The sequence below is a fragment of the Lampetra planeri genome, chromosome 4, assembly GCF_965212315.1.
Source record: "Lampetra planeri chromosome 4, kcLamPlan1.2.h2, whole genome shotgun sequence".
Taxonomy (NCBI): Eukaryota; Metazoa; Chordata; class Hyperoartia; order Petromyzontiformes; family Petromyzontidae; genus Lampetra; species Lampetra planeri.
The window spans coordinates 20,849,499-20,875,829 of record NC_136110.1 but is presented as its reverse complement, the minus strand read 5'-3'; the positions used below and the strand labels follow the sequence as shown (position 1 = coordinate 20,875,829).

Genomic DNA, 26,331 nt, shown 5'->3' with positions numbered 1-26,331 from the left:
AGTAATTCTCCGGCCGTCTGGAACACTCTTCCTTCCGATAGCGATGGCACTTTTAAATCTAGATTGAAAACTCATTTCTTTTGAACTGCTTTTGATGTTTAATTTGTTGTCCTTCCCCCGCACCTCCGATTAGTATGGTTGGCTATGTACAGTGCAAAGAAAGTTCAACATACATACGTACATAGCGAGCGTGGCAGTGAGAGAAAGGCCATCACGTTCGCGGGCCATAACGCATTTCGTGCGACATGTGGCGTGAAGGTGGCTGGACCAGGGCAGGGATGACGGAAAGGTGGAGCGGGAGCTGGAGGCTCAAGGTAAGTCCTGGTGGAACCACGCGCGGCCATGTGCGGCGAGGGTGGTCGGGTAGTGAGGGCTTACGCGGTGCCCGTGCCACGAACCGCGAGCCCGCACGGCCGAGGGACTTATCTTATATCATCTAGATTTTATATATAGCGCCTTATTCCGAGGCGCTTTACAGCATTTATTAAAAAAAAACTGGTATGTACGATGAAAGTGGTTGAGGTAAAGGGTGGGGTTATTAAAAGTGGTGGTGTGGTGATGGTGACAGTTGGGAGAACAGGCGAGAGATGTTAATGGAGGGGTTGAAATTCAGCAACCATGTTTAACCACAGGTTTTACATGCAAACATATTTTCACCACAAGTATGTGTGGTGAATGCAAGACGTGATGTCTCGTAATAGGTGTCACCTTCAATGAGCACGGTTGTCCACGTACGGTGCAAAAGAAGTTCAACGTACAGTACATACATTTGGTGTGTGACATCTTAACGTCTCCCGTATTTACTTGCCAGAAAGTAAGCCTCGGCAAGGTAAGGTAATTTACCCTTTTTACCGGGTAAAAGGGTAAAGGTAAAGGGTAAAGGTGTCGACATGCCAAGGGGTAAGGTAAAGGGGGTAAGGTAAAGGGTAGGGTAAAGGTAGCTTGGAAGAATTACCCGGTAGGGTAAAGGTAGCGCGAAGAATTACCCGGTAAATACGGTACCTTGTTTACCGCTAAAAGCTCCGTGGCGCAGTCCGTGGCCTCCATTTAACAAGTAATATTTAAAACAGCTTTATTAAAAACAGAACGACTCCAGGAAGTGGCCGCAAAGCTTGCCACAACATGAGGGGCCGTGGTGATTTACAGCCAATGTCAGTTAAGCGTGGACAATTAGACCCAAGCGAAACAAAACATAGAAAAAAGATTCTTTAAAAATATATAAATTTTTAATGATAGAATATAGTATTGTCATCAGTATGACCTAAGTATACCAAGTTTGCAGTCGATACCACATTAGGAAGTGGGTAAAAATTGAGTTTCTAGATTTGAGGATACAACAACAACAATGACAACAACGACAACAACAACAGACAGAGTGAGTTAAAAGAAAGCGTCTAAAATTGGAATAATCGAGAGTATTCTATATGGATGAAGCTCTCTACCTAGCATTTACCGTTATAAACCTTGTTAATGTGTAGTAGTTCCCTAGTAATTACCCTGTAATCGGGTAATTTGTATGGGGTAAGGGTAAAAGGTAGGGTAAAGGTAAGCTCGTTGCTTTTTACCTTACCTGCTAAAGGGTAAAAGGTAGGGTAGAGTGATTGTATTGTGGTAAGGTAAAAGGTAGGGTAAAGGTAGGCTCGTTGTTTTTACCTTTTAACTTTTACCTTACCTTGCCGAGGCCTACCAGAAAGGGCGAAGCCATTTCTCTATTTGTATTGTCTCTGATTCTGGCAAAAAAAAGGGTCCCAAAGAGAGATCTCGGTTTTAAATGGGACCGGCCTCCGACGTGAGAGTGTACGGCCATGGAGGCGAATCTGATCTGCGCTCGTGACACTTTCTTTTGCAGCTCCCATACAGATTGGCAAGACTCCGAAAAAAGGTGAGTTTACAATCAAGGCCGTTTTTTTTTGGTCGTTAACCCACCACCACCCGACACAGCCAATTAGTAAGGTTTGTAACGTACGAATCAGTTACTACTTCAGCACACCGGAGTGTTGGCGAGTAAACCCACAACATTTACAATTTGAGTCCGATATTTTGCTGGTAATTACATCCAGCATCATCGAGCGGTTTGTAAATGTTGTGGGCAAGTGCTGTTCGCGAGTACCCATGAAGGCCAGCACGGCTCATGATGGGGTGGGTGGCCAGCACCAGTCCTGATCGCTGTCTCCCCAGTGGCAATGTTCTCATTTGAGTCTGAGTCGACCTAGGGGAGGCCCATGACCTGTTCAGATAATCGTCGAGGGGGAATCGAACTCGGGTCGCCGGGTTCATAGCACAGCCTGCTAACCGCTGCCCCACCGCTCCCCCCCCACGCACACAGACACGCGCTACCGCGTGACGGTGATCACGGCGTCCGACTCGCTGCCCCCGCTGAGCGCCTCGGCCTCCCTGGTGGCCTACGGCACGCAGGGCCGCTCCGACGAGATGACGCTGCCGTCCGTGCGGCCGGGCCACCTGGGTTTCCTGCCCGGCTCCTCCGACACCTTCCTGGTTCGACTGACGCAGCCCCCTGGACAGAGCATTCACACAACAAAAACAACCGCCATTCGCCACTAAGTGGCGGTGACGTCACCACGGCGCTTGTGCCAGGCTTTGTACACCTTAAGGCCACGTGGAGTGTCAAACGCCCGTTGGCTGGAGGTCACGGGGCAGACCCAGGTGCCATGGGTCGACTGACTGAGATGATTGGCCGCTGCATTCACACACAGCCTGGCATCGCATTGAATTCCACCTGTCCCTTCTCATATGGGATGGAGTAGGGATCGGCAAACCTGTGGCACTGGAGGCGCGTGCTGCTCTTTAAGGACCGCTTCGTGACATAATTTATTAAGGACCACCCTCTCGTATTCATCACGTGCAATGCGGCTCCTGAAATATTGAGGTTTTTTTTCACATAATTCGAAAATAAATGGCTCTTCTTGTTATTCTGCTTACCGACCCCTGTGATAAGAGTGTCGCCCCCTTAGCACGCATGTGGTTTTCTCCGGGTGCTCCGATTTCCTCCCTTATTAATCGGCCAATAACACCTTTATAAATATAGATAGAGGACTGCAGAGCTTGCAGGGGAATTTGGTGCTGGCTAGCCGCACGGCTGCTTCCTTTCCCGCTCGCCTGTGGTTCCTCCTCACACCTCCAAGTTGGTATCTGTCTTCGAGAGTGAGCAGCAAATGTTGCAGCGACGTCGCATTACAAGTGGGAAATGTTACATTATTACGTGATGCATGGATCAGAAACGTGGGCACTGACTAGGAATAAAATATGTAAGTATATATGTATGTTGAGATTCTTCCGCACCGTACGTAGCCAACCATTGTGGGGAGCAGTGGTGTAGCGGTTAGCGCTCTGCGCTCCGAACCCGGTGACCCGAGTTCGATTCTGGCTCATGACCAACACCGGTGACGATTATCTGAACCGGTCCTGGGCCTCCCCTAGGTCGACTCAGCCTCAAATGAGTACCTGGTGCGGTGTGTAATCATCACCACGAGGAAAACAAAGGCGACCGGGCGTGGTATTGGCCACCCACCCCCTCGTATGCTGTGCCGGCCTTCATAGATGCTGGCTAACAGCTCTTATAGAGGGGATATAGAGGGGATTTTTTCTTGTACGTTGAACTTCTTTCGCACCCTTACGTCGCGAAACCGTCCAGCTCTCACCTGTGGGCTCATCCTGCAACTCCCCCCCCCCCCTTCAGGTGGACCCGGGTGACGTGGGGGAGCTCTACAAGGTGCGGCTGAGCGTGGAGGACCCCTCGGAGTGGCAGGGTTGGCACCTGGATGCGCTGCGGCTCGAGGAGGTGGCCACAGGGCACGTACTGGCGCCCGCCGACGCCCGCGGGTGGCTTTCGCGCACGCGGGGCAAGCGCGGCACCACGCGGGAGTTTGCCGTGGCCCCCGAGGGACGGCCGCTCCTGCCCGGTGAGCTGGTGGTTCCCTGGCAAGGGCAGCGGGAGGGGCAGTGGTGATGGTGAATGTGTGTGTTTAGTCTCGTTTTCGTGTTTAGGTTGTCCCCCCCCCCCACCGCAACTTCAAGTATCACGATTGGCTATATACGTTGCGTAAGAAGTTCGACATATATACGTACGTGTACACGCACAGTCCGGCAGCCTGGGAGCCTTCTGAATCAATGTGTTTTCCGGCAGCGTTTGTTTAAATGGGTAAAGGATGAACTGCTCTTTACTTTACCGATTTTAATCATGAAGATTTTATCCCAGGATCTCAGCTGAGCCTTCTGACCTCTATTTGATGTTAACAAGATTGTTATCAATCACAGTAACAGCTCAATTTCCGACAGCCTAAAATCAGTACTAGCTAAAGGGTTTAATTTCACAGTCACCCCGACACACATCCCAGTGGATGATATCATTGCCCAGGATGACGTAGCCCTCAAAGGTTCGGGACACATCCCGGCAGACGTTGCAAGATCTGAAATCGCTGCTATCCTCAAAAATGCTAAGAAACCCATTAGCAACATCAGCAAGGATGAGCGTTTTGAACTCGCTCAATTGAAAAAGAGATATGACAATGTCGTCATAGATAAAACCACTTACAACAACACAATTCAGGACCTTATTAATGATGGCAGCTATACCAAAATCAATAGAGATCCTTCTTCTTTGGTTCTTTTCGGTTAAGTCACGTCTAAAAATAAAATAATAAATCAAAATAAAACAACACATTACGACGTTTCGATTGCAACACAATCAATCATCATCAGGCATAAAAGAAATAGCAACAAAAATCTAACTAGAAAACTATAGACCGACATACAAGCAGACAGACATCACAACGGCACACATAGAGAGGAGTATACAGGCACACGAAAATTAAATAACCTAGTAAAATATTGAAATGTGATGTAATACAACACAGAGAGTCGGTTAACACACAATTAACGCATGGCCTGGTTGACTACGTGTTTCAAAATTTGCTAAGTTAGAATTTTAAGTGTGAGCAACAAATATCTAACTAGAAAACTATAGACAGACATACAAGCAGACAGACATCACAACGGCACACAGAGAGAGGACACAAATCGGCTGTGTGAGCAACAAAAATCTAACTAGAAAACTATAGACAGACATACAAGCAGACAGACATCACAACGGCACACAGAGAGAGGACACAAATCGGCACAAAGAGATGGTCGTTTCTGTGACGGTCCCTTAAATATAGAGAGGAGGGGGAGGGGACGGGGGGAGGGAGAGGGCGGGGAGATCAATGGGTGCACGCCAACGTACTCCTATTGTAAGTGAGATGATAGACGCGGCACGGGAGGCAAACCTGAAAATTAGGACAAACGCGGCACGGGAGGCAAGCCTGAAAATTAGGAGACAAGCACACGAAATTTAAATAACCTAGTAAATTATCGAAATGTGATGTAATACAACACAGAAAGTCGGTTAACACACAATTAACGCATAGCCTGGTTTACTACATGTTTCAAAATTTGCTAAGTTAGAATTTTAAGTGTGAAATTTCAAGGAGATGACACAGGCAGAGAGAACAAATAGCCAGAAAAAAAAAAAATAGAGATCCTACCAACCGCCTGGCCACGAAAACCAACATTATCATCACTAATTCGACTTCTCTAATCGAACCGACCAAGCAGCTCTCTCTAAAACCTTCGGCTGCTAGACCACTCATATTTTATGGCTCTGCGATCTTACATTGACATGCTAATCTCTCACAATACAATGGCCTCCTCCACGCCCTCATCATGGAGGTAGCTCTTCCAATCTTACATTGACATGCAAATTTCTCACTGTAACATCACTAGCCTCGCCCACTTCGTTTATGACCCTTGGGCTACACCCATTTCAAACCTTTAAAACAGCCTCAGCAGCTTTCCCCCCTTTTTTTGCATCCTGATGATGATTGCTTGGGTTACGATCGAAACGTCGTGATATTTTTATTATTTTTTATTCACTTTATTTTCATTTTTATTTTATTTTTATTATTTCATTGTTATTATTTTTTCTATCTATGTGACTTTACTGAAAGACCCAAATAATATGAATTCCTGCAGTCACGAAAGCTTTAAGTCAGGATTTAAAAATGTCAAAAAGAAATGATTTATTAAAAGATACTCTGAATGTTGACGGTGAACAACTTTCCTGCCCCTGCCCGTCGCACCCCCCCCGCCTCACGGTGCCAGTCCATCATTACGTCGTGTCCGTGCACGTGGGCGAGCGGTGGGGAGCCGAGACGTTTGCCGGCGTGTACATGACGCTGTATGGGGAGGCGGGCGACACCGGCTGTCGCAAGCTGCTGCGCTCGCTGCAACCGGGTCTCAAGTTCCAGCGGGGCCGGGTGAGTGATCCCGCTGGGCCGGTGGTGGAGGTGCGGCAAGTTCCAGGTTCCTGGGGGGACCTCTGCGTGTTATTTCCTCCGTCTCCACGGCGGACGTGTCCTCGATCGCGTTCTCTCCTTCGTTGATACTTTGTTATAATTTTCTGACCCGCCCCTTCTGGACATCTGTGAAGAAGAGCTTCATAGCTCATCGGATTTCTCCATGATAACTAATGATTCTGATTCTGACGAAACGATCCTCGCCCGGCATCCCGCCCTGGGACCCGCTCACGTTTATTAACGTTCAACTCGACGTTTCCGCGCCGCGTACAGACGGACTCTTTCCTGGTGGAGGCGGTGTCGCTGGGGCAGGTGCGCAAGGTGGTGATCGGGCACGACGGGGAGGGATATGGCTCGGGGCTCTTCGTGAAGATGGTGACGGTGCGCGAGTCCAACTCGGCGGCGCGCGAGTCGCTCTTCCCGTGCTGGGCTTGGCTCGACGACCACATGGGCGAGCGCCGCACCGTGCGCAAGCTCCATCTCCTGGGTGAGACGACGCGGCGCACTGGCACGGTACACTGGCATGGGATGGTACACTGGCACGGTACACTGGCACGGTACACTGGGGGCATGGTACACTGGCACGGTACACTGGGGGCACGGTACACTGGCATGGGATGGTACACTGGCACGGTACACTGGCACGGTACACTGGGGGCATGGTACACTGGCACGGTACACTGGCACAGTACACTGGCACACTGGCACAGTACACTGGCACAGTACACTGGCACACTGGGACGGCATACTGGCACAGTACACTGGCACACTGGCATGGCACACTGGCACAGTACACTGGCACAGTACACTGGCACACTGGGACGGCATACTGGCACAGTACACTGGCACAGTACACTGGCACACTTGCATGGCACACTGGCCCGGCATACTGGCACGGCAGGGCACACTGGCACAGTACACTGGCACACTGGCATGGTACACTGGCCCGGCATACTGGCACGGCAGGGCACACTGGCACAGTACACTGGGACACTGGCACACTGGCAGGGCACACTGGCACGGCATGGCACACTGGCATGGCATGGTGCACTGCCATAGGTGAACAGACTGTATTTGTTTAAACGTTCATCTAACTCCACTGGTTCCAGCTCTCAGAATTCAAATTCGGGTTTTGTTGATATTCAACAATCGCTGCTTTCCGTGACATGTCAAAAGTGTCGTTGACCTCATGGACAATCACAGAATGCTGGTTCCGAGGTTCTGTGCTTTATCGTGTTGTGCCCGCATGCCTTGCCAGGCGAGAGGGCCGTGGCGGAGACGCCGAACCATCTCACGGAGTCTCGCCAGGCAGAGCGGAAGGAGGAGGAGGAGAAGGATGACCTCTCGTCCACCTCGCAGTGGAAGATCACTGTGCTGGGAGCTCCCCGCTCGGATGGGGAGGAGGAGGAGGAAGAAGGGAAGGAGAAGAAGGAGGAGGGGAGGGAGAAGGGGGAAGGAAAGGGTGGGGAGCACAGGGAGGCCCGGGCACCCCCACACCTCCGGTTGGCGCTGTACGGCACGCGGGGCAGCGCCGTCCTGCACACCCATGTCCTGTCCTCCTGCCACGAGCTCACGGTGCACCCCCCACTCCTCCGCCCTCCCGACCCCCCATCGCACCCCGGCACTTCAGTCGATCTTTATTTAACGTGGCAATATCGTCCTCAATGAGTCGGCATTGGTTGCACATTGCAGCAGAATGGGAATGCTACAGCATACAGGAGTGTGGAACAAAAAAAAAAAATTCCATCACAACCTCAGCGGCTAACACCGAATGAGCAAAAGAAAGTGCAACCGTGCACAATGAAGACATTGCATTTATATTTGTTAGCGAGGTTGGCTTCTTACGGTGCGAAAGACGTTCAACATACATAGATACATGCAAAATATACGTGACGGAAGAATAAACAATGGAAAAACCGTTTTTTTTTTTATTTTGTAGGAAGGCAAGTCGGAACAAGTGTGTCTTTGTGTAGGCCACGACATTGAGTAACGCTTATTTTGTTGCTCGCCTGTGCAGGATGGGGCCGTTCGGCTCTCTCTCCGAGATTTGCCAATCGGTTCATCGTCGTGCGACACGACGCCGACATCATCATTTGTGTTTTGCCTTCAGTTAGCGCCGAAGGCTTGGGCACGGAAAAGAAAGCCAAGTTTCTCACGATAGCTTGTGAGCCAGACGAGCAATGGGGTCATGTTCCAGGGCGTTGAGTTGATCTTCTCGGCCTCATGGCCAATCGCTGTACAAACAAAAAATCACTACGTCTGGGGTCTTCACACAACTCCGCTCATTCTAACCATGAACATTAAATTCCTCACGATGACCACTCATCATAAACGTTCTGCGCAGATTCGTCTTGCGACCTTACGCTGGCATCACCGTGAGAACGCGTCGTCTGCTGCCCCCCTCCGCATCCCTCCCCCCCCGTGCAGTGGGACGTGCCGCGCGTGGGGGAGCTGCTGAAGCTGCGAGCGTCCGTGGACCCCGAGGACGACGTGACCTCCGTGCCGCAGGAGGGGGGTGGCGGCGGCGGGGCCGGCGGGGGGAGTGGTGGGGGCTGGGGGGCTCCCCTGCCGGCGTGGCTCCTGCGGAGCGTGCGTCTCACGCCCCCCGCTGGGGGGCCCCCCGAGACGAGTTTCCTCGTCGAGGCGTGGCTGGGCGGGGGCCCCGGCGGGCGCTACGACGCCGAGGTACCGGCGCTGCGGCCAGGGGTCGACCCGCTCCCCGGTGAGTACTTGTGTGCGTTGCGTGTGTGTGCGTGTGTGTGCGTGTGTCCGTGTGTGCTTGTGTGCACGTGCGCATGCGCCAATGGAGGAGCTTCGTCAAGGACTCTACTGGACATTCGGTGGCAGTCGGCCTCCAGCAGCAACGGAGGGCGACGCTCGCAACGACGAGCAAAGCGTCAGGCGGCTAAAACGCAGCGAGTTGGCGCAGTAGGGAGCATAGGCGGTGCATCTGTCAGTCATCTCAGTCAGTCGACCAATGGCACCTGGGTCTGTCCCGTGAGCTCCTGTCAGCGACGAGCCTTCGATACTTCACGTGCAATTAAAGTGCACCTCGCCGAGCGCAAGCACTCTGGTGACGTCACCGGTACTTTGTGGCGAATTGTGGCTCTTTCTGTCCGTTCATTTGTGTGCACGCATGTATATTGTTGCAGTATTGTAGTGGTTAGCGCACTGCACTAGGAAGCTTGTGAACCTCGCGAACCGGGCGACGCGAGTTGGATTCCCGCTCACGGTCAACATCAGTGCCGAATATCTGAACCCTCGTTCGGCTCAGTCCTCAATGAGCACACGGTGCGGCGGGCAAAGGCAGCCACATCGCCCCTCGAGCGCTGCGTTAGTCGCTAACGGCGATCCGCGTGGATTTACGTGCGCGCGACGTCGTTTGTCTCTCTGCGTCCGCGCCACTGTCGCTGCGCGTGACCCCCCCCCCCTGCCTGCCACTGTCGCCGCGCGTGACCCCCCTGCTTGCCGCTGTCACCGCGCCAGCGCTGCTGTACGTGGTGGAGGTGCACACCGGGGAGGCACGCGGCGGCGGGGCGGACGGCCGCGTGTGCGTCCACCTGCACGGGGAGCGCGGCGACTCGGGCCGCCGCTGGCTCGATGGCCGCCCCCGCGCATTCCGCAGGGGACAGGTGAGTGTAAGGGGGTGGGGCGGCACCTGGCTCTTCGCTAGTGCCGTCGGGTATGGGGGCCCGCCCCATAAGAAGAGGGTAAGTGGCCGAATTCGGCATTGCATGTGAATACGAGTCGGTGGTTCTTTATAAATAGCGTCAGGAACCAGTCCATAAAGAGCCGCATGCGGCTACGAAGCCGCAGGTTGCTGACCCCTGCCCTAGTCTAAGAGATTGCCAGGTGGTGACCTCTTCACCTTTACTGGAAATTGAAATTAAACTTTTTGGGTTTTTCGGTAAAGTCACATAGGTAGAAAAATAATAGATCACGACGTTTCGGACGCAACACAAGCGTCCGTCATCAGGCGAAAAATGGTGAGAAAGCTGCTACAAGCAAGGGGTTATATAAGTAAATGTAAGGCAAACAGCTAATCCGAGGGGGGGAGGGATGGGAGGGGGGTTGCCTTAACGAGTGAGTGGGTGGGGATGCAATTTACAGAGGGATCGGGGGCAGGAGGAGAAAAAAGCTGTGTTAGTGAATGTGACTCAGAAAGCCGAGAGAAGCTGCTAACAGAGGCGGGCAGGAAGGGGACATCACAGCCAGTTATGGCCTAAACTGGTTAATAACGTCCTTCCAATGATTGCTCAGTTTGTACCCATCCTCTCAGTTGAAATTGTGTCTGTGTTTATATATCTCGATGGCTTCATGGACAAATCTTTGATGGTAGCCCAAAGGTTTGCAGAGTACCTTGGTCTCGGAACAAACAATATCATGTGAGCCCACCGCGTTAACACAGTGATCAGCCACGGCAGAGGTGTTGGTTCTGCCGTGTTTCAAATCTGCCTTGTGTTCGCGAACACGGCTTATCATCTGGACTATTATAGCAGCTAAATGTGAATGGGAAAAACTGCGGGACCCGGAGAAAAATCCACGCGACCACGGGGAGAGAGACATGCAGACTGGTTGGGATCGAACCCACGACCTCCTGTATACCAGGCGAGGCAGCTAACATCTCAACATGCAAACTCCAAATATCCAAGAGAGAGAGGTAACATTTTGCCACCGCGGCGCCCCAACATGTAACCAGACAGTGGAAAAACCACCACTGACACTTCCCACTGTATCGTCCCCCCATGCCCCCCCCCCACCGTGCCCTTCCGTGTCCGCCCATACCCCCCCCCCCCCCCCGTGTGCAGGTGGACGTGTTCAAGGTGGAGGCCGTGCACCTGGGAGAGCTGCGGTCGGTCACCGTGGGCTACAGTGGCCACAGGGAAGGTGCGGTGGCGATGGCTCGGCCTGGGGGTGGGAGAGAATGTTTATAAGCCGTCCTTCCCTGCGTGCTATCTTTACGTCGCAATTTTGCTGTGGTACAGCTTGGCCTCGGCAAGGTAGAGTAAAAGGTAAAAACAAAGAGCTTACCTTTACCCTACCTTTTACCTTACCACAATACAATCACTCTACCCTACCTTTTACCCTTTAGCAGGTAAGGTAAAAGGTAAAAAGCAACGAGCCTACCTTTACCCTACCTTTTACCCTTACCCCATACAAATGACCCGATTACAAGGTAATTACTAGGGAACTACACATGAAAAAGGTTTATAATGGTACATTCTATAGGTAGAGCGCTTTATTCATATAGAATACTCTCGATGATTCCAATTTTACACGCTTGTTGTCGTTGTTGTTGTCGTTGTTGTCATTGTTGTCGTTGTTGTTGTCGTATCCACAAATCTTGTAACTCAATTTTAACCCACTTCCTAATGTGGTATCGACTGCACACTTGATATATTTATGTCATACTGATGACAATATGTTCTATCATAAAAAATATATATTTTTAAACATTACTTTTGTATATGTTCTGTTTCGGCTTGGGTCTAATTGTCCACGCTCAACTGACGTTGGCTGTAATTGGCCACGGCCCCTTACGCTATGGCAAGCTTCGGGCCACTTCCTGGAGTCGTGGAGTTCTGCCATGACGAGTACATTTAATAAAAGCGTGTTTAAAAAATAAAGTTTTTTAAAATATTACTTGTTAAATGGAGGCCACGGACTGGGCCACGGAGCTTTTAGCGGTAAACAAGGTACCGTATTTACCGGGTAATACTTTGCGCTACCTTTACCCTACCGGGTAATTCTTCCGAGCTAACTTTACCCTACCCTTTACCTTACCCCTTGGCATGTCGACACCTTTACTCTTTACCTTTACCCTTTTACCCGGTAAAAAGGGTAAATTACCTTACCTGGCCGAGGCCTAGGTACAGCCATGCATGGTGTAAATATTAAACCGCCGTCGACGTGTGCGGTTTTACCACGTTAGTGGGGTTGTCCCCCATCATATCGCCATAGTGGTGAGATGTTAACTACCTCGCCTGATATACAGGAGGTCGTTGGTTCGATCGCAACCCTGATATTTGGAGTTTGCATGTTCTCTCCCATGGTCGCGTGGATTTTTATCCGGGCCCTCCGGTTTTTCCCTCCACATTTAGAAACATGCGTTTAGAGTGTTTGGCTGATACAAATGTCCACGTGATAAGCCACTTCGTTGAGCTATCATTTGTGGCCAGGTCGCTTCTTAAAAAGAGATATATAGCTCAGTGAGCCGTACCTGGTAAAATAAAAATAGTTTAGTTTACATCAATGTGGAATTACCACCCATGTCTGTGACTCTCGTGGTGGTAACGTAATTCTCGCTGTTGTATTTGTGGGTCACTGTGTGTGCGTCCGCTTTTGCGCGTGCATGCAGTTGTGTGCACACAGTGTGTGCGCATGCTGACCTGTGTGCTGTTACGCGTGCTGTTATGTACACGATGCCAATGCGTATGCTGCGCATGCTGCATGTGCTGCGCATGATGTGTGTGCTGCGGTTGCTCTGCAGGGGGCTGGCTGCTGGAGCGCGTGGTGGTGACCGAGGGGGAGGCCGCCATGCATCGCTGCGTCTTCTCCCACGGCGGCTGGATCATGGCGGCGCCGGGCGGGGGTCACGGGCCCGTGGAGATGTCACTCTCGCTTATGGGTGCGACCTCCCGACCTTGCGACCTCATGACCCGGCAACCTCACGACCTTGTGACCTTACGCATCAACAAGCGACGCGGAATTGAAGCTCCCGACTGCCTCGCCCGATGCGTCCCCGTGTTCTGCGATCTCATTGCTGCGTCCATGTCGCCCCGCCCCCCGCCATTACTCTCCCACCGCTTCCCATGCCCCGCAGAAAAACTAAAGGTGCTGCCTCCCGACCCGGCGAGGGGGGCGGCTGCACCGAGCAGGGGATTGTGGGACGCGTGGGTGATGTCGGCCGAGGCGGAGGGCCCGGGCATCTGGCCGCCGGCGGTGCACGCCGTGGCGTACGGAACGCTGGGGAAGTCGCCGCCGCTGCCCGTCGGCAACGTGAACGACCGGCCCTTCCTGGTGAGACGGCCACGACGAGCTCCGAGAGGAGAGCGACCGAAGGGTTCGTGAAAATGATGATCTTGTCCCACTTTGAAGTGTTCCGGCTTCTCGCTCAAATTATGATATGGGCAAAAGAATGTGGGTTATACCCGAGCACTGGGCGGTGTTGGAAGTAGCATAGGCACCTGGGAGCCGTATGGGTGGCTTTGCGAGACTCCTCCGGTGGTGAATCGTTCACGCGGTTTTTGATCAGGAGGCTAAAACTAAACTATAAAAAAAAATGTTTTACCAAGTAAGGCTCACTGATCTGTATTGCTCTTTTTCAGTAGCGACCTGGCCACAAATGATATCATGTGGAGATTTATCACAGCCAAATACTGTGAATGCACATTTACTAAATGTGGAGGGAAAAACCGGAGCACCTGGAGAAAAATCCACACGACCACGGGGAAAACATGCAAATTCAAAATAGACAGCAGGCGTCAGGATCGAGATCGAGCCTACGACTTCCTTCCTGCGTACCAGGCGAGGGAGTTAACATCTGGCCACCGTGGCCCCTCACAAGACCGCGCATTAGATACCGGCGGACGTCGACGGCCTTGCAGCGTGACGCGATGTCGCGTGAACTTTGTCGCCCGTGCCGCCCGTGTCTCGGTGGCAGCTGCACATCGGCGATGTCGGGGACCTCAGGAAGCTGTCCTTCGTCTGCACAGAGGGTCTGCATGGGAAGGGCATCCTCCTGAGCAAGGTGCCCCCCCCCCACCTCCTTCCTCAAGTGCTCGCAGGTCACAGAATTAATTTGTTCCGCACACTTACAGCCTCGCCTGCCAGTGGGAATCGGGATAATTAGTTGGCTATGTGTAAGGTCACCAATCGTAAGGTCACAGGTCCAAAGCCCAGTCAAGGGGTCGACTCAACCAATGATCAACAGCTTCGTCATTATCAGTCATAATCGTGAGAATGATTTGTCATTGATAGAGCCGCTGCGTTTCACGCCAGGGCATCTCAGAGCACTCAACGCGCGATAAGGAACTTACGCCACATCTCACCTCGACACATTCGAAAGGCACCCCCAGTGGCAGCTGTCTCTGTGTGGCACAAGGTGACCCAGCACCTGGCCTGCAAGTGGGCATGAGTCTACCGGTAGAGGGCGATGATTATCACGTGTAATGCCAAATAAATAATATGCGGTAATTTTTTTATTTGGCAAAATTAGCACCGCGACGCCGGCACATAGTGGGTGATTTTGTGATGACTACAGGAGGTCTTTAACGTGTGCTGTGAAGGTAACGGCGCGTGGCGTTTTTATGATGATCGCACCTCCGATTAACACGGTTGGCTACGTACAGTGCGAAAGAAGTTCAACATGCATCCGCAGTATTAACCATGGCGGCCTGCGTCTTTCGAACTGCGAAACCTCTGCAACATGCGGTGAATGCGCCACCGATAGGCCACGTCACTGCCCCACTATCAGCAGCATTCCTCTAGGGTCCCTGACATTTTTTCCGCTTTGTTGGCAGTTGTTGACCTTGAGAATTACCACCGAACCCCTTTGATCACCAGGCGCCATCTGCCCGTGTTTCCAGGTGCGCCTGAAGGACCGTGACACGCGCGAGGAGCTCGGCTTCGAGGCTGCCAACGTGTGGCTGTTTGGCAAAGACGGCACGGAGCCCGTGACAGAGCTGGCGGTGATCCGGCCGGACTGCCAGCCCCTCCGTGGTGAGGCGCGGTCTCCCTCCCCGTGTGACGATCCGTTCGTCATCGTCGTCGTCGTCACCGTTATTGAATTAGAAACTTTGTGATCGTCATCATTATATGAAATCATCATCGTCATCAGCATAGTCACCTTGAACTTGAAATCGCCTTCATCACCGGTCATCATTATCATCAGTCATCCACATCACCACCATCATTCTTGTAAAATGTTATGGTCAACTTAATTCACTTGAAACCACCGTCATCATCATCATCATTGTCACTACCACGATGTTCACACCTCTGGGCCTGTGCCCAGCAACCACGATAACAAATAACCGATGTGCCCCACACCGCACGCCCTCCTCCTCTCCCCCCCCCCCTCCCCCCCCACGTGTGCCGCTCGGCACGCGCGCAGACGTGGAGTACGAGGTCCGCGTGCGCACCGGGGACGTGCCGGCCGCGGGCACCCACGCGCCCGTCCACCTCACGCTCGTCGGGGAGTTCGGTGACACGGGCCCCCGGCCGCTGCGTCGCGGCGATCACCGCGACGCCTTCCTCCGCGGCCAGGTCCGGGTCTCGCCCCCCCCCCCCATCCCATCGTGCGCCGCCAACCCTGCGCAGCAACCCTGACATGCCGGCGCCGCTCGTTAACCGCACGCACGTCCCCACTCACAAGCCCGACGGCAACTACGGTGACGTCGCCGCAGCACTTGTGCCAGGCTAGGTGCACCTTGAGGCCACGTGAAGTGTCGGAAGGCTCGCTGACAGGAGGTCACGGGACAGACTCAGCAGGTGCCGTGGGTTGAGTGACTCGAGATGACTGCTGCCAGATGCGCCAGCTGGGCCGCCTGCTGTGCCAACTTGCTGCGTTTTAGCCGCCCGGAGCTCTGCTCATTGTTGTGAGCGATTGCCTCCAACTGCCCAGTACCATCAATCACGAGCTTCCTCCTCCACAAGTTCCTCATTTCAGGCTGAGTCGACCTAGGGGGGGCCCAGGACCGGTTCAGATCATCGTCACCGGTGTTGGCCGTGAACGGTAATCGAACTCGGTTCACAGGGTTTGGAGGGCAGAGCGCTAACCACTACACCACCGCTCCCCACAACGGTTGGCTACATACGGTGCGAAAGAAGTTGAACATACATATATATACGTATGCCTTACATATTTTATTCCTCGTCAGTGTCCACATTTCTGATAACATACATCACGTAATAATGTAACATCACCGGGATCGTAGCGCACCACCGCTCCCTACACACGCGCGCGCTCACAGACGCTCACGCACGCACGACCTCTGCATCCATCCACCGACCCCACGTCTGAAACGCCGCGTCGGCACCGCGCGTGCGCTGCAGACGTCGATGTTCACGGTACGCGCCGTGGATCTGGGGCCGCTGACGTCTGTGCTGGTCGGCGTGCGCGCCTCCGGGCTCGGCTCGGGCTGGTTCCTCGACACCGTGGCGGTGCGGTGCTCCCCGGGGTCGCCGGGGTCGCGAGGGGCAGCCGGCCACGCAGAGCTCCTCTTCCCGTGCCGCCAGTGGCTCGACGACGGAGTCGGCGACCGCAGCACCGAGCGGACGCTGCGGCTGCTCGGGGAGACGCGGGACGGGCTCGGGGAGACGCTGGCGTCGCACGGTGAGAGGAGCTGGGGCCCTGCGGGGGGAGCTCTGTCCGCTGTGAGGTTCCCCCCTAGGCCGCGTGCGGCTCTTTGAGGGCCGCTTCGTGACGTTTTTTTTATCAAGGACCCAACGTCTTGTATTCGCGTGCATTTTCTGCTCTTGAAATATCGAGGTTTTCGTTTCACGGAATTGGAAAAAAAATGGCTATTCTTGTTAGTTTGGTAGCATACCCCCTACCCTAGGCAGAGCTGCTTCCTGTTAGGTGAGCTAAGTGGAGAGTGAGCTGTGAGTAGGGTGAGCTGTGTGGAGGGTGAGCTGTGTGGAGGGTGAGCTGTGCACAGGGTGAGCTGTTCGTTGACCAGCTTGCGTATTGTTGAAAATGAGATGATCTATCTCAAGCGATTATCCAGGTGAAATGTGAGTATGATGTAAAAAATATAATTAAAATCCACACAACAGGTGCTCTAGGGTGCTGCGGGGCTTCATTGCTAGCAGAGGGCCATGCAGGGAATTCCATTGTTGCCGTCACCAATCTGCACCGATCGGTGCGTATGCAATCGGTTATCAAAGCAAATGCGCTTGGGGTGCAGGGAGTGAAATGAAGTGGAAATTTGTTGTAATCCTTGCAAGTGGCTCTTTATCCTTTTCCCTCTCCCTCCCTCTAACTCTTTGCCTCTCTTTTATTCTCCTTTCCTGCCTCTCCCTATCTCGCGCCACACATCTGTCTCTCCCTGCCCCTGTTCTGTCGCTGCAGGGGGCTCGTGGACCCTTCGCCTTCACACCGGTGACTTCCCGGACGCCGGCACGGAGCTGGGAGTCTCGGTGACGGTGTGCTGCCGGGCCGGCGCGGCGCTGCCCATCGGCGTGCCACGGGGTGCCCTGCGGGCCAGGGGCCGCCACTACGAGGCCTCGCTGGTGCTGCCCGAGGAGCTGGGCCCCGTCGTCAAAGTCCGTGTCGAGATGGAGGAGGGCGAGGCCAGAGACAGCTGGTACTGCCGCAAGGTGCGTGAAGGGTGCGATGGCAGCTGTAGTAGATGGCGGCGGCAGCGGCCGGCTGATTGGCCGGCCTTGTGTTGAACGCTGTACAGCTCAGTTCGACAGTACGTCCCCCGTTATCTCCCTCCGTACATTAGCGCCCTCCGCATCGAGTTTGTTGCAGTCTGTGGATGGTGCAGGGCTCACTCCTCTTTCGTACGGGGGCTGATGTAGATGCAGAGCAACAGCTACATTTTCACATTCGGGTGGTCCAAGCCAGACAACCGCTTCAGGAGCAGCGGAGTGTATCGCTGTGATGTGTCCTTCATATTTGTGGATCGAGCTCACTGATGAAACCTTACGTGTTAATGACTCCTACTTAGTACCGGGCTTTCCTTGGCAGTCAGCTGCTGGCCATGGCTCGCTGATACCTCGGCTAAAGTTGACATTCGCCCGTTTCTCTGACGCTGCTCGCCACCCGTAATAACAATGTCTCGCCGCGAACGCCTGTCGTTCGACAACTTGAGCGGCATTCATCAGTGAGTGAAACCTGGCTCGGTTGGAGTAGTTTCTGCCTTTTGTGCTGTACCCGACGACTTTTTTCTCCCCGCGCAGGTGACGCTGCGGCGGCAGCGGCAGGAGAGAGATGGAAGAGGAGGCTCAGGAGAAGGGGACGGCAAAGAGATTCTCAAGTTCCCGTTTGTGCGCTGGTTCTCCCCGGAGAATGGCGGACAGGTGTCCGAGCTGCCCCTGCTCTCGTCAGGATCGCCAGAATCGCCGATCCCTGTGGGTGAGTCTCCTCCGACCCCCTTCGCCAGCCACGGCCCCGATGGAGAACTCTGCTGTTACCTACAACATCATCCCCATCGTCACCATCGTCATCATCATCATCATCGTTGTTGTCATCAGAATGTTAAATGCTGGCACGTAGCTCCGCTGGTTCAGCAGCAGCAGCAGTACGGCTGTCAGTTGTGGTGTCAAAAGTTTAATTTGTGACCAGAGCTGACTCAGCCCCATTGGCACAGTCATCACTGTCGTCTTCACTACACAACAATCATAATAATTATTATAATAAACACAATACTATTGGCTTGTAACGCGGACAACATTCGCTCGCTCACGCAGAGAGAGAACGACTCAGAGGGGTGCGAGGAGTAACCACAGGCGGACGAGAAGGGAAGGGAGCCACGCGGTCAGCCGGCACCAACAATCTACAGACTGCTTTGTGGTCCTCTATATATTAAGGAGTTGTTGACCAATCAATGTGAGGGGGCAACACTCTATCCCAAACAGATGGAACAGGTGAGGTCCACAATGTTGCTGTACTGCCTTCTCCTGGCAGAGCCAGGGTATGGCTCCTCCTCGAATCCCATGGGAAGGGAGTTTCACAACTTTTGTGTGAGCCACCAACCCTCACCTCAACAGTGCTGGATTACAGACGTGCACCACCACCGCCACCTGCCAATTCATCATCATCATCATCGCCATGGCAGCTCGTGTTTGTGCCATTCCTTACCTTGTCCCGACTCAACATCCACAGCAAGTCGTTGAGAGAGCGGTGAGCAGTTAGTCTGTCAGAGCGAGCAGGTGAGTGAGTGGGCGAGCGAGCGGGTGAGCGGACGAGCAGGTGAGCGGGCGAGTGAGTGGGCGAGCGGGGGGCGAGTGGGTGAGTGGGCGAGCGGGCAGGCGGGCAAACGGGGGGCGAGTGGGCGAGCGAGCAAGCGAGCGGGTGAGTGACGTTGTTTAAATTCACTTTGCAGCGAAGTGCAGGCAATGTACCGCGTGCCTGGCTTGCACTGCGAACCAAGCACAATACAAATTTGGATATCGATTTGGGGGTCTACAGCTTTGTATTCGGGGGAACGTTAAATAATTTCCAAAAACCGGATAAAACTCACCAAGTCGAGCATGGTAGAAAAGGTTACCCACCCCCCTGCCTGGACCCTAACTTCATAACCTCCATAACCCTAACGTTGGTACCCTCGCCACGAGAATCCTAAAAAAAGTGTTCATGTTATTTACCTCGCCTGGTATGCTGGAAGGAAGTCGTAGGTTCGATCACCACCCTGACGCCTGTATTTTGGAGTTCGTGTGCCTCTCGCCCCGTGGTCGCGTGGATTTTTCTCCGGGTCCTCCGGTTTTCCCCACTACATTTAGAATTGACATGATGCTTAGAGAGTATTTGGCTGCTATAAATTTCCATGTCATAAGCCACTTTTATTGAGTTATCATTTGTGATAGCCAGGTCGCCTCTGAGAAAGAGCCATATAGCTCGGTGGGCCTTACCTGGTAAAAATAAAAATAGTTTATCCGCTGGCTTCGCTTGAAAATAAAATGTTAGGTTTTTGGATGAATTAAATTAATAACAGAGACACATTTCTGATTCATAGTCCTCCTAGAATCTATAATATCAACAAGATCATCATCGGTCAGGGTCATTCCTCCCCAAGCCGCCACGACCTCTCGTGATCCTACGACGTAATAATCCACCCGGCGTGATGACATCGACTCTGACATCATTAGAACGTACGTCAGTCACTACTCCTAGCCCACTACCCCTGACCCCCGCCCCCACCGCCCCGTGTCCCCGCAGTGCTGGAGTACGTGGTGAGCGTGCGCACGGGCTCCTCGGAGAGCTCTGCGACGACGGCGCGCGTCTGGCTCACCGTCACCGGCGAACGCGGCGACACCGGGAGACGCGCGCTCGCTCGGCGCCGCGGAGAGAGGAGCTTCGCCAAGGGGCGCGTACGTCACCACGAGCGCGTGCAGTGTGCGCGCGTGCGTGTACACCCGTGCATCTCTGCATGTACGCGTGGGGAGCGGTGGCGTAGCCGGTAGCGCACCGCCACTACGAACGGGCTCGGAGCTGCGTCCTCCCCGCAGGTGACCTCCTGGTCGTTGGAGGCGGTGGAGCTGGGGCCCCTGAGGGAGGTGCTGGTGGAGAAGGGGCCTGGCAGCGACTGGCACGTGGAGGCGGTGAGCATCCGCGAGGGCCCCTTCGCGCCGTTCGAGGCTGTCTTCCAGGCTCATCGCTGGCTGCGCGACGGCGCGGCGGGCCCCACCGCGTCCGTGCGCGTCCCGCTCACCGGTGGGTGAAGCGAGCGGCGACGCTCCAAACGTGAAGCGCAAGGCTAAGGTCGTCGCTGCCTTCCTCTTTGCGCATGGGCTCAGCAACCTGCGGCTCCAGAGCCGCATGCGGCTCATTCAGGACCGTTTCATGACGGTTATTTACAAAGGACCACCGTCTCGTATTCACCGAATTCGAAAAAAAATTACTCCTGTTGTTGTTTTGGTGGTTGCCCCGACCCCTGTCGGCGCGGGAGGTCGCAACCCGACGGACGCAGCGAAGCACGTCCCGTTGTCCGGGGTGATAGCTGCAGTTATGGTGTCTCATTCCAATTGTAATATGATTGTAAGTTTAGCGAGCAATGCCGCTGTAATTGTAGTGATAATTGACCCCAGGCCTGCTCGTGACAGAGCCAATTGCTTTTTTGTTTATTTTAATACAACTTGAATGCAGTCCCATCGTTCGACTGTTTTGACAGAGAGCCTGAATGTGAGTTGAAAGTGTCTTTGGGCTGTGTCTTAACACTGCCTCACAGCTGTAAAATATAAAGTCGGCTAACATTTTGGCAATGGCGACTCTACAGAGCGGAGAGGACGGAAACAATTAAAGTGAATTGCACTGAGAGACATAAATAGAACACTTGCTTCCAGGAGCAACACAACCCAGACACATATTGCTTATAAAAGTGGTTAAGGGTCAGACACAACGTGGCTAGAAGCGACGACGATCAACGGACAGGTCTGGCGACAGACCGGCAGTCGTAGGTGGCAAACGAACTGGAGACAACTACCATCCTGGAGGGCACGTGCAGGAGTGAGATGGATTGCAGCATTGCACGATCACGAGGAATCCCAATTATCCTTCATCCAACAACTATGGTTGCTGGTGATGACGACGATGTTGGTGATGGGATTATGCGTGTTCGTTCTGTGTACGTCTCCGCACAACAGCGTGTGTGCGTCCCCCCCCCCCCCCAACCGGCCGTCTCCGCCGTACCCTCTTGCCCCTCGTGACCTCCACAGAGGTTCGGCCGAGTGCTGTGACCATGGCCCCCCTGCCCAGCGACGCTCCAGCACCCAAGTCCGGTGAGTGCTTCGCTCGCCTCGGGGCGGATGATATTCTAGCGTTCATTGTCCTGATGCGCGCGTGCGGTATCGGTGGGCGGCTTCACCTTTGGTGTCCCCGGTGCGTAACGCAGCCGAGCCATGCCGCTGTGATGCCACCAACGGCTGTACGGCAGAAGTATTGGTCCTACCGTGTTTCAAATCTGCCTTATGCTCACGAGCACAGTCCGAGAAATGTCACTTAGTTTCCCCAATGTAACTACTGCCGCAGACACAGCTTAGTTTGTAGACGCGGGCTTTGGTTTTACGACGGCGAATCCGATTTACGACGATGCGCATTCATGTTGTTCGTATCACGCCGCCACGGATCAGTTTACGACTGAGAAACTCGGTTTGCGACGCAATCTACTGACAAGACTCTGAATGCGTCTGAGGATTTTTACCTGTTGAATCCTGTTAAATGCGGCCGATAAAAGGAAAAATAAGACGGCTAGTGACGCGTCCCATGTTTTTACTCTCCGTGGGAAAATAGTGGTCCGATTTATGATGATCCCATTTACGAACGCATGGTGTCCCCGTAAAAGTGGGGACCGTACTGTATTGTGCGCATGGGTGACGCGCCGGGCGGGGTGTGTTCGTATCCGTGAGTGCCGCGTGCGACACATGTGGTTCGCGTGCACGGCAACGCGCAGACCCCCACCGTGACCTGTCCACAATCTCTGGCAGTGCGATCGATCCCTCCCGTCGTGCGGTCGTTCCTAACCTTGCTCGTTACTGTATTCATGATGAACGTGATGAGTCGAGCCATCCACAGTTCGATTGCCAAAGTGAAGGGTTAGGATACATGGTGGTGTATTCATCTACGGTGGTGTACATTTATAGTGGCATACATATTTCTGAATCAGAAATAATCAGTACCTGCACACATGATTTTAATACATGTATCATGAGCATCATTTGTGGTTTTACATTTCTGAATCATTACATCTCTGATATGCTTACCCTCTGATTACATCCCGATTATCATAATTACTATTCCTATCATCACCCTATGCCGATATCCACCATATTCGTATCAATTCTCTCTTCCAATTATTACTTTCTTTCTCATCACCACCCTCATCATATCACCACCCTCATCTTATCACCACGCTCATCATATCACCACCCTCATCATATCATCACCCTCATTATCACCACCCTCATCATATCACCACCCTCATTATCACCACCCTCATCATATCACCACCCTCATTATCACCACCCTCATCATATCACCACCCTCATCATATCACCACCCTCATCATATCACCACCCTCATCTTATCACCACCCTCATCATATCACCACCCTCATCATATCACCACCCTCATCATATCACCACCCTCATGATATCACCACCCTCATCATATCACCACCCTCATCATATCACCACCCTCATCATATCACTACCCTCATCTTATCACCACCCTCATGATATCACCACCCTCATCATATCACCACCCTCATCATATGACCACCCTCATATCATCACCCTCATTATCACCACCCTCATCATATCACCACCCTCATTATCACCACCCTCATCATATCACCACCCTCATGATATCACCACCCTCATTATCACCACCCTCATCATATCACCACCCTCATCTTATCACCACCCTCATCACATCACCACCCTCATCACATCACCACCCTCATCACATCACCATCCTCATCACATCACCACCCTCATCACATCACCACCCTCATCACATCACCACCCTCATCACATCACCACCCTCATCACATCACCACCCTCATCACATCACCACCCTCATCACATCACCACCCTCATCACATCACCACCCTCATCACATCACCACCCTCATCACATCACCACCCTCATCACATCACCACCCTCATCATATCACCACCCTCATGATATCACCACCCTCATCATATCACCACCCTCATCATATCACTACCCTCATCTTATCACCACCCTCATGATATCACCACCCTCATGATATCACCACCCTCATCATATCACCACCCTCATCATATGACCACCCTCATATCATCACCCTCATTATCACCACCCTCATCATATCACCACCCTCATTATCACCACCCTCATCATATCACCACCCTCATGATATCACCACCCTCATTATCACCACCCTCATCATATCACCACCCTCATCATATCACCACCCTCATCTTATCACCACCCTCATCACATCACCACCCTCATCACATCACCACCCTCATCACATCACCATCCTCATCACATCACCACCCTCATCACATCACCACCCTCATCACATCACCACCCTCATCACATCACCACCCTCATCACATCACCACCCTCATCACATCACCACCCTCATCACATCACCACCCTCATCACATCACCACCCTCATCACATCACCACCCTCATCACATCACCACCCTCATCACATCACCACCCTCATCACATCACCACCCTCATCACATCACCACCCTCATCACATCACCACCCTCATCACATCACCACCCTCATCACATCACCACCCTCATCACATCACCACCCTCATCACATCACCACCCTCATCACATCACCACCCTCATCTTATTACCACCCTCATCATATCACCACCCTCATCTTATCACCACCCTCATCATATCACCACCCTCATATTCGCTCTCTAAGCCACTCTCCGTCCTCTCCGTGCCCTCCCCACCAGATGGACGCTGGCGAGTGGAGCTGACGCTGGGTAACGAAGATGACGATGACGGCGATGGTGGCGGGTCGGCGCGGGGCAGCCCGGGGCGGCGGCAGCAGCAGCAGCAGACGCTGCTGCTGCCCCCGGGTCTGTGCCTCGTGGTGTACGGCTCCGAGGGCAAGACGAGCCCCTTGCCCCTCGTGGGCCCCCGGCACGGCACGGGCGATGGCGGCGCCAGCAGCACCATCGCGTTCGAGGCAAGTCGGCCGTCGTCAACATCATCATTGTCACCGTCACCGTCGTCACCATCGTCACCATCATCGGAATGATTGCCATTGTTATCATCAACATTATTATAAGCAGGCTCATCAGTCAAGCTGGATTACCATTGTCATCAGTATTGCCACTATCATCATAAACATCATTATCCGAATCATCATAATTATCATAATCAGTCCTGTCATTATTATGAGTGCTGTACATATCACCATCATGATCACGTTATCATCAACTCTAAAGTTTGTTGGCTTAAAATTCACTCACTCAATCATTACATTTTGACCTAAAACTTTCGTGACTGCAGGAATTCATATTCTTTGGTTCTTTCGGTAAAGTCACGCAGATAGAAAAAAAAAACCCACGACGTTTCGATCACAACACATGCGATCATCTTCAGGAGGAAAGAGGGGGAAGGTCACCGAAGGCAACCGTTTATAAAGGTTTCAAAAATGGGCGTGGCACGTTTGTCATCTGGCCACATGGCCGACCGGCTCTGAACCAATTCCTCAACCACATCAATTCCATACACCCAGCCATCAAATTCACCATGGAGGTAGAAAAGGATGGCATGCTACCTTTCTTGGATGTCCTAATCAAAAAAAGACCAGATGGCTCAATGAGCCATTCTGTCTACAGAAAACCCACCCATACTGATGCCTACCTAAAACCTGATTCCCACCACCATCCATCCCAGAAGAATTCCCTCATCAAAACTCTACACCATAGAGCTCAATGACCATGAACACCTAACCAGTGAACTCAAACACGTACACTAAGCTCTCAAGGCGAATGGATTTTCTGAAAACACAATCCATAAAAGCCATCGCCCCAACCGTGAGGAAGGAGCCATCTGAGGATCCAATAAAAACCATCACCCTGCCATACATAGCAGGGGTAACCAAAAAGATTTCCAAATTCATGAACAAACACAAGATCCAGGTCCGATTTAACACAGTACATAAGATTCGTGATCTGATCCCATCTGTGAAGGACCAGATTCCTGACATGCAATATCCCGGCGTCTACAAACTAAGCTGTATCTGCGGCAGCAGTTACATTGGGGAAACTAAGCGACATGTCTCGGATCATGTCCGTGAGCATAAGGCAGATTTGAAACACGGTAGGACCAATACATCTGCCGTGGCTGATCATTATTTTTATGCGGCTGACTCACACGAATTGATTTCTCTGAGATGATGGTACTTTGCAAGCCCACTGGCTATCAACAAAGATTCGTTGATGAAGCTTTCCATATATACAGACACAATTTCAACCAAGAAGATGGTTAAAAACTCATTGGAAATATGTCATCAAACACTTTGGGTCATGACTTGATTTGTGTTTTCTTGTCAAGGGAGCACAGGTCAAGTCAGGACTTGATGTTTGTTTCCTTGTTATCTTACCACAGGGCACATATACCCCGCCCACTTCGTGCCGCCGCCGGGGCTCTTGTGCCACGTCCCTTTTTTTAAACCTTTATAAACGATTGCCTTCGGTGACCTTTCCCCTCTTTCCTCCTGAAGATGATCGCTTGTGTTGTGATCGAAACGTCGTGATTTTTCTTTTTTCTATCTACATGACTT

General features: G+C 52.6%; 2 protein-coding genes across 2 annotated transcripts in view; both read left to right on the top strand.

Annotated features, from left to right (window-relative positions):
- The window catches only part of RP1 (RP1 axonemal microtubule associated), a gene marked incomplete at its 3' end in the record, with an annotated part of 79,036 nt that extends 71,225 nt beyond the window's left edge, over positions 1–7,811 (top strand). Inside the window, exons 32-38 of the mRNA XM_078593385.1 lie at positions 259–314; positions 1,850–1,882; positions 2,327–2,496; positions 3,698–3,920; positions 6,160–6,314; positions 6,627–6,840; positions 7,612–7,811. Coding sequence (XP_078449511.1) covers positions 259–314; positions 1,850–1,882; positions 2,327–2,496; positions 3,698–3,920; positions 6,160–6,314; positions 6,627–6,840; positions 7,612–7,811 — 1,051 coding nt within the window. The remainder of the gene's footprint in view (positions 1–258; positions 315–1,849; positions 1,883–2,326; positions 2,497–3,697; positions 3,921–6,159; positions 6,315–6,626; positions 6,841–7,611) is intronic.
- A 1,129-nt stretch (positions 7,812–8,940) lies between these two features.
- LOC144717815 (lipoxygenase homology domain-containing protein 1-like) lies at positions 8,941–25,142 on the top strand. The gene is made up of 15 exons (XM_078593490.1): positions 8,941–9,075; positions 9,840–9,985; positions 11,162–11,240; positions 12,844–12,981; positions 13,177–13,373; positions 14,017–14,103; positions 14,942–15,074; positions 15,469–15,620; positions 16,410–16,689; positions 17,428–17,675; positions 18,264–18,438; positions 20,242–20,393; positions 20,532–20,736; positions 21,738–21,800; positions 24,491–25,142. Exons 4-15 carry the CDS (start codon positions 12,891–12,893, stop codon positions 24,796–24,798), a joined length of 2,091 nt encoding a protein of 696 aa, XP_078449616.1. The 5' UTR covers positions 8,941–9,075; positions 9,840–9,985; positions 11,162–11,240; positions 12,844–12,890; the 3' UTR covers positions 24,799–25,142.
- Positions 25,143–26,331: the final 1,189 nt, after the last annotated feature.

Bases quoted from the DNA above. Each gene is read 5' to 3' on its own strand.
- LOC144717815 (XM_078593490.1), top strand. From the start codon at position 12,891: ATGCATCGCTGCGTCTTCTCCCACGGCGGCTGGATCATGGCGGCGCCG. The intron at 15,075-15,468 runs GTGAGGCGCGGT...GCACGCGCGCAG, and splicing joins GGACTGCCAGCCCCTCCGTG to ACGTGGAGTACGAGGTCCGC. The intron at 18,439-20,241 runs GTGAGTCTCCTC...GTGTCCCCGCAG, and splicing joins AGAATCGCCGATCCCTGTGG to TGCTGGAGTACGTGGTGAGC.